Here is a 7,762-nt window from a genome sequence, read left to right as displayed (position 1 = left end):
TTCTCCAACATTGGCCCATCTAACCCTGCCCACCTCATGCAGCTTCCTCAGAAGCAGCCCCTACACACTCTAGCTTCTCCACAAGGGCGTGGGGCTGGTTTCTGACAGTTCTCGGGCATCCAGACCGTTTACCCCAGCCAGTCTGACACATCTCTGGAGTGCTTATGGGCTGAGTGATGCCGGGTATTGGGCTGGTGGACAGAGGGGGACATAGCTGGAGATGTTTGGTTTTCTGCCAAACAGAGGCCTCCTGGTCCTCCTCAAGCAAGGGAAGGACACTAGCCTTCACCTGGTGATGCGAGGGACCGGGCAGGGTCATTTCTTGCTTGGTCAGCCAAGCCATCAGGAGTATTCACTTGCTGTCACAGACATGGAGGAGAGGTGCTTATGGGCACGTTTCTTCCAACCCAAACTTCATCTGCATTTTTTCTTCAAAGGTGCTATCTCTCTTGACTATAAATTCATCATCACTCCCTGTGAACAACTGTGGTGTGAAATTCAAGGCCAGGTCAATGAAAACACATTTTTTAATTATACCTGTTATAGCAAAAAAGTCAAACTCATCAGTGATCAGGAGATGATGGACAATGCCACACAGGCCTGGAATCAGCAGAGAGACACTCTGAAATATGTGATGAAAGAGCTCAAAATGAAATTGCTTGACATTAACGTAGAGATTATTAAAACTACTGGTAAGTTTGCAAGGCCTAGGATACAAGTAGAACAGTGTTGTAGGGATAGGGAACAACTGTGTTTATGTAAATATTGGTATGTTGTTCCCACCCAGGAGGCCCAGCATCCAGGGTAGGACACAGAGGACAGAGAGGACCAGGAGACAGGAGGGCAGCAGATGGCTGGATACCAGGAAGAGACAAAGTATCTGTCAAGACCAGAGGCTGACCTCTTTCCGTGGGGGGTGGGAACAGATCCTCTCTCCCTATAGGGCAACATGACGTGTAAGCAGGAAACTAATGAATGCTACAGTGCATCCTGGGAGTTTGGATTCAATGGAAAGATACTCTCCACTTAGACTCCGAGAGCAGAAGCTGGACAGTGCTGTGTGGCAGAAGAAGACTGTTTAAGAAGACATTGGCGAGTAACAGAGTTATGACCAATCTTCTTGTTAGGACCTCAACTGGAGACCGTAGAGAGTGGCTTAAACAAGTTTTGTGTCCCCAGAGCATCACTAGTGCACAGCACAAAGCTTGAGATCTGTTGATGGAATCTGAGAAATGGCGCTTCCCTGCGGACACTTTCGGCTGAAGGGCTCCTCAAAGGAACATGGCCTCAGGCAGCACTTCTGTCTGGGGAAAGCTGTGACACTCCCCCCTACCCCCCAGCTCTTACCCTGATGCCAGACAATTCACTTCCTCCCCATATGCCTCTGGAGCCTCTCAAGCTGCTGCCCAGTGCTGGAGCTCAGAGGGAGTGAGTCCAAGGAAGTCCATGCACTGGCCCTTTAAAAAAAACTGCCTGGGAGCCCAGTAGCCCTCGGTGTCCCTCAGCCTCAAACCCCCTTGGTTTTTACCGACAGAAGTTGTGGGGACTTCTCTTCCTGGCACTGGAACCCTGGGCCAGGGGGCCTGATGTGGAGCTGGGACACCTTGCTCCACAGGAGTTACCTCTGCAACCGGGATTTCCCTCCAAGTTTACATCCACCACACAGGGATGTGGGACCAGCTCGGTCTCTGTCCACCCTTTCTATGTCTCGATGTAGCTTCTTCTTTAATTTCCTGGTTGTAGGACTTCTCTTCAGCCAGATTTCAGGCAGTTCTACATGATGGTTATTCTGTAGTTTAGTTGTACTTTGATGCGCTTGTGGGAGAAGGTGAGTCACTGCTATATCTTGACCAGAAGTGAAGATTAATTACTTGACAGTCAATTTAAAAATGACCTTTACATGGAGGGACCTCGACAGTATTATGCTAAGTGAAATAGGCCAATCAGAGAAAGACAAATACCACATGATCTCACTTATTTGTGGAATATAATGAACAAAATAAGCTGATGAACAAAATAGACCCAGAGACACAGTAAGGAGTATGGTTCAAACTGACAGACCTCAGAGGAGGGGGGCGAGGAGTGAGGATGAGATAAACCAAAGAACTTACATGCATGTATGTGTAACCAATGGACATAAACAACAATGCTAGAGGGGAGGATGGGATGGGGAGGAGAGTGTGTAGGGGGAAAGGGAAACATCTGTAACAAAAACAAATTAATAAAAATTGAAAAAAAAAATGAATGACCTTTAGATTCTGTTTCAAGTATAATCTACCAGAATCCGTTTCTCTTTACTTCCTGGCCTGGAGGAATGATGATTGCCTAAAATTCTATAGGTTATAAAATAAAATTACTAAGTAATAGTTTATTAAATGACAGAGATATAAATTAAATAAAATTACAGAGTGAAAAATTCTTAAGTATCATAAATATAATTTTTTTCTTTTAAATAATCATGAGGTTTGACCAGAACATAGAAAAATGCCCTGAGGTTCTTAACTCTCACTTGGTGTTTTACCACCAATATAATTTGCAAGAACAAGGTCCTGATACAGAGATCATCTCATTTTCCACGACCAAAGGGGAAGATGGAAAATGTTCTCTTTGAAGGGATTTCTCGCTCCAGTGGTTAGAAGACTAAGTGCAAGAACTGCAACACCTGGCACCAAGGTAAAATGGAACCAAATGTTGGTAAAGTGCAGCAGTGACATGTCCCTCAAGCAATAAAGGACATGGGTATAGCATCTGCCGTGTCCTCAGGATCTTCCGGAGGTCTCTGCATTTGCTGTAAGGACTGAAGCTCCTGGAGCTCAGCAGGTGAACAGCTGGACACGGAAGGACAGCCAACCAGAAGGAGCAGGTGTTGAACTAGACCACACTCTGGAGCTTCTGAGCAGCATCTTCTGCCATCGGAAAAGAAACATGTGTTTGTCGCAGTAGCTGAGGAAATCTGGGATCAGTTCCCTGGGGGTCATGGACCCCAATCACACCAATCTAAGAGCCCCACCCTCGCTGAGATGCACATAGTTCCCATCAATTCTCACTACCACCCTAGGTCCTCCCCTCCTTTACCACATGACAGTCAGCCTCAAGTCCCGTGAATGAGAGGTGGGCTCAGGACTCAAGGTGCACATGAATTGTTCTGCTCCCAGCACTGAAGTCCTGATTCTAAAGGCCCCATGAGGAGCCCTGTCCAAAGCCAGGGGCCTGCATCCTGCTTCCTCTCCCACTGGGGAGGGTTTCAGACAAACATCCTTGTTTCCCCTCCCCTCTCCTGCCCTCCTCACCCTGGTCACAGCACACCACTCTGACAGTGACTGTCCCTGCCCTGCCCCATCCATCCCTGCTCCAGTCAGTGGTCAGCATCCAACTCCACCAGCAGCTCAGCCCCACCCAGCTCCCCAGCCACCTCTGCCTGAGGCACAGGCTGCTCTGTGGCTCCAGATGTGCAGTTGTCAGGATTCTGGCTACCAGGTGACTGCACCAGGGCTCGGCCAGGAATCCCAGGGGTTCACTGAGAACTGGGTTCCTCTAACCTTGTCCTGCACAGGCCCCACAGTTAGCCCGCTGCCTTACCTGATGTCACTGAAGCAAATTTCCATGGAAACACAGCCGTGAACTCCAGCCTTGTGAGTTGGGGCTGAAAGGCCTTCCTCCCCTCTTCCTGGGTGAGACCAGGCCCCTCTCCTCTTAGTCCCCTGGCTATTCCCCTGACCCTGAACACCTCACATGGAGCCGCCATGCTGCTCCCACCTGAGTGTGAGTACTGCCCATGCGCTGTGAGCCTGCTGGCCCCACCCACCCACACTGGGCCCACAGACTCTCCCAGCAGGGAGTCTGAGCCCGCACTGAAATCACTGAACCCCTTCAGCACCAACAGGCCTCAAGCCTTGGGGGCCCTCCTTTCCCACTGGCAGTCACAGTGAGGACACAGCAGGTCTCAGCTGAGCCTGTCAAGTTACGGCTATGAAGCGACGCAACGTGTTCGTCTCCTGGTCTAATTTCCAGGAGGAGAGAGTTCAGTGAGGGGTCAGGGGATGGTCTGGGAATCCACTTTTCTCTGTCCTCGCTCAGGCCACCTGCCCCTCACTGCCCACCCAGTTCAGCCCTCAGTACCTGTTACTGCGAAGGAACCGGCGTAAGAAGAAAATTAAAACCAAGACAAGCACAACGGCAAAGATGACGCTGGTGGTTATGATTGTCACTTGGGTCTGGGCTGGTGCACCTGTGACTGTGCTTGGTGTGGCTGTGGTTGGAGCCGTGATTGGTGCACCTGCAATGGAAACACAAGCGGGACATTGTGCGAAGAACCCAAATTGAGGAGACTCCCTCCCGAGCCCTTGCTGCCCCAGGTTCTCCTACAATGCAGACAGTTTCTACCCCCTACATGTGGCAGCCACGGTGACAGATCCTGGTGGAGCAAAGAGGAGATGAGCCCTGCCCCCTTGGGGCTGACACAGCTAATGGGGGCAGCAAGTGTTAAATGTACCCTGTCACTCCTGCTGTGACAGAAGAGAAGGAGACACATGAGGAAGGCAGCAGAGAATTCCCCAGGAACTGATTCAAGGTGGTATTGAAGGGTTTCCAAAAGAGACAAACAAGAAAAGTGATGCTGGGAGGGCAGAACAGTGAAGCCACAGGTGTGAGAACAGAACGATGCCCTCATGTGTGGTCAGCAAGAATCCACGGTGAGTGTGCACGGTTATGTGCAGTGAGGAAGAGACGGGACGATGGAGGGATGGCAGGACCACCGCTGGTCGTTATTCTCCCAGGAACTCACTGCCATGAATCACTTTTTCCTACATGCACTCACCCACACGTTCACACACATGTTCACACACACACACATACACTCACACTCATTCACTCAAGGGCACGTCAATCTTATCTCAAGGTAATGACTTCTCCATCCCTGTCTTCCCTGTTACCTGCTGTCCCCAGCTCCTTCTTCCATGGCACCAAGTATTGAAGCCATTTCTTGCAGTCTCCCTTTAAGGTAATTTTGAGTTCCTGGGCCAACTTCTTGAATTCCTCCCACTTCTCTTTCAGCTGTTCGCCTCCGGAATGACCCACAGTATACTGTCCACTCTCCAGGTCAAAGACAAGGAACCTCTTTCCGTTCCATCCAAACTCCCAGGATCCACTGTAGTTTCCCCTGGTGTTGCACTGACACGTCATCCTGACCTGCAGGGTGAAAGAACCTGCCCACAGGCCCGTGGGGAAGACGTCAGCCTCCGGTCTTGTCAAATCATCACCCCACCTGGTGTGCCCTCCTCTGAACTCTTCTAATCCTTCCCTGTTCTCCCTGACCTTTCTGCTGGGCTGCATGGAGCGGTCCAACATCCACTTTTCTTTACACAAATACAATAAATATTGCTAAGCTCACAATCTGCTCGCCTCTGCACCTGGATTTTCACACTTACCTCTGTCTGCGTGTTTCTCTGCTTTAATGGCAGGCAGGTGCTCTTTGATCGAGTTCCCTATGTCCCTCAGCTTAGTAGTCTGTTCTCTCCAGGTTTCTGTGGTCACTACCTCCTCTCTCAGGAGATTCATAGATATGACCTCATTACTGCCACAGTCATAAGAAAAAAAATTCTTTCCATCCATCTGGACTTGAGTCATACACCAAGGTTTTTTGTTAGAAGAAATGTTGAAATCATAGTAAACATAGTGATCATCTGTAAGAAAAATGCTGGTGAGGACTGGGGTTAAAAGAAAAGGACCCAAAACACCCCCTCCCCCATCTCTGATGGGTGGGCTGGCAGAGCAAGAATGACCCTGCCTGGCCTCTCCCTTGCTTGAGGAGGACCAGGAGGCCTGGGCTGGGTAAGAAACCACACATCTCCAGATATGTCTTCTCTGTACACCAAGTCAATACCCGTCATCAGTCAGCCCATAACCCATCCAGGGACGTGCCTGGTGGCTACGGAGAAAAGGTCTAGGTGCCAGAGACTAGCCAGTGCCCTGCGGGGACATGGAGAGCATGCAGGGCTGCTCCTGAGGAAGCGGCATGAGAGTGGGGTGGGGAGGTGGACAGGCCTCCCAGCTGGAGAAGGGGAGTTTACGACTGTGGGTCATGCTCCAGCACAGCCCTGGGATGGTGCACCTGCTGCGAGGGTGGCTCTTGCAAGCCTGGAGGAAGGCGTGGCTCCAGTGCATGTGACAGAAAAGCCACAACTTCTGGAGCAGGTCGCAGAGGGAGGGATCAGGTGGCTCACAGAAGTGAATATGCCAGGAGGGATATAATATGAAAAGGCACAACGCTTTGCAATCCACCATGCTCCATGAGAAAGCCTGAACTAAACTCTGGTTTACTGAGCTGCTGAGGAAAGAACGGATGAGAAGAGCACAGAATTCTCTAAGAGCTCACTGATGACTTATGGTGCTGGGACTCCATGTTCCCCAAAAATGGCTTCCAGTAGTAAAGGGGACGGAAAAATCTGAAATAAGAAATCACAAGTACAGGAGCTCTGTGTTGGAAGCAAAAGAAGTAGGACCATCAGAATGATTAGGAAGCAGAGTCTCAACCACAGAAGGCTATAACTATGGCTCACAGAACAGGGTGATCCTAGGGGCAGCGTTGCCACCCTCTGGAAGGTTCTCGAACTGCCACCCGCACTCCAATCCTGTCCGCGAGTTGAATGTCCCCCTCCCATCTCCTTCCTCCCCTTCCCGCGTCTCCCCAAGCACCCCACTGGAGATTACATCCCGAACTCACCTCCGTGAAGCAAGGGACAGTGTGAGGCCCGGGGGCAGTCTGGCAGCACAGCCAGAACCAGGAGGACGAGGCTGAACTTGGAGCCCGCGGTCGGGACCATCGCGAGGAGCGATCCGAGCTGCCCTGCGGGGCTGACAGCGTCTGCGCGCAGATGGCCTGGGACAGAGTCTGAGACCTTGAGTCACACCGCCTTTTCCCCGCGGTTGTTTATATTCCTCACGAGGACACGGGAGAGGACACGCGATTGGACAAAAGTACTGGCAGGCAGGCAAATGAACGGGACCCAAAGAGGCGTCCCTTTGAAAGAACACCCCGCCCCGCCACGCCCACTTGGCCCCTCCGCCCCTCCCGCCCCTCCGCCCCTTCCGCCAGCACTTGGCTGAACTCCTGGACGGGGCAGGGCGGCCGGATCCAGAGGAGCCCTGCGGCAGCACAAGCGCTCTCACCACCAGCCACAAACACACCCAATACACGTCCTACAGCCCGCCCCCCCCACCACCACACCAACAGCCGAGGACAGGGGAGAGACGCCACAATACTGGCCCTTTCTGCTGACACCCCTCAAAACCACCCACCACCCTACACACTTCTAACACGCCTTTCCATTCCCAACGCTCCCCCTTCCCCACACCAGCCCACATCTGGGGAAGTCGGAACAAGAGCCCCTGGCATCCCAGGCGTCCGGACAGGAAGTGTTCCCTCAGGGTCTCTGCACACAGGCACACACATGACTCACTCCCCTACCCTGCTCCCAGGCCTGACCACAAACCCTCCGTCATCCCCACTGCTCTCCACCTTGAACTTTCTTGCCACCTCTGCTAGTGGGTTACAGAACCTGCAGCCCAGGCACTCATTTCAGACACTTTCCCTCCCCAGTTACTGCTGTCCTCCCCACGCACCCAGTTCTATTGCCCAATGCTTTGGGGTCCCAAGAACAGCAGTGCTTTCAATACCTTCCATGTGTGAAGTGACCCTAACCCCTTCCTCCACCAAGTGGCACCTTATCCCTGTTGCCTGAGGACGCACACAGCCAAAGCCTCT

At 51.8% G+C, this 7,762-nt stretch overlaps 1 protein-coding gene and 1 pseudogene across 1 annotated transcript; one reads left to right on the top strand and one right to left on the bottom strand.

Moving 5' to 3' along the window:
• Positions 1-370: 370 nt before the first annotated feature.
• LOC118620782 lies at positions 371-1,209 on the top strand (annotated as a pseudogene).
• A 1,510-nt stretch (positions 1,210-2,719) lies between these two features.
• Positions 2,720-6,821, bottom strand: LOC118620781 (UL16-binding protein 3-like). Its single transcript, XM_036247778.1, has 5 exons — positions 6,722-6,821; positions 5,427-5,681; positions 4,932-5,204; positions 4,120-4,276; positions 2,720-2,906 (listed from the first exon to the last, which is right to left on the bottom strand). Exons 1-5 carry the CDS (start codon positions 6,819-6,821, stop codon positions 2,720-2,722), a joined length of 972 nt encoding a protein of 323 aa, XP_036103671.1.
• Positions 6,822-7,762: the final 941 nt, after the last annotated feature.

The sequence above is a fragment of the Molossus molossus genome, unplaced genomic scaffold (assembly GCF_014108415.1).
Source record: "Molossus molossus isolate mMolMol1 unplaced genomic scaffold, mMolMol1.p scaffold_m16_p_8, whole genome shotgun sequence".
In the NCBI taxonomy this organism is placed as follows: Eukaryota; Metazoa; Chordata; class Mammalia; order Chiroptera; family Molossidae; genus Molossus; species Molossus molossus.
The sequence above is the reverse complement of the archived record's forward strand: the minus strand, read 5'-3'. Positions and strand labels throughout refer to the sequence as shown.

Coding starts and splice junctions, on each gene's coding strand:
- LOC118620781 (XM_036247778.1), bottom strand. CDS start 6,821: ATGGTCCCGACCGCGGGCTCCAAGTTCAGCCTCGTCCTCCTGGTTCTG. Junction 5,682..6,721: donor CTGTCCCTTGCTTCACGGAG/GTGAGTTCGGGA, acceptor TTTTTCTTACAG/ATGATCACTATGTTTACTAT. Junction 4,277..4,931: donor GAAGGAGCTGGGGACAGCAG/GTAACAGGGAAG, acceptor TTTCCATTGCAG/GTGCACCAATCACGGCTCCA.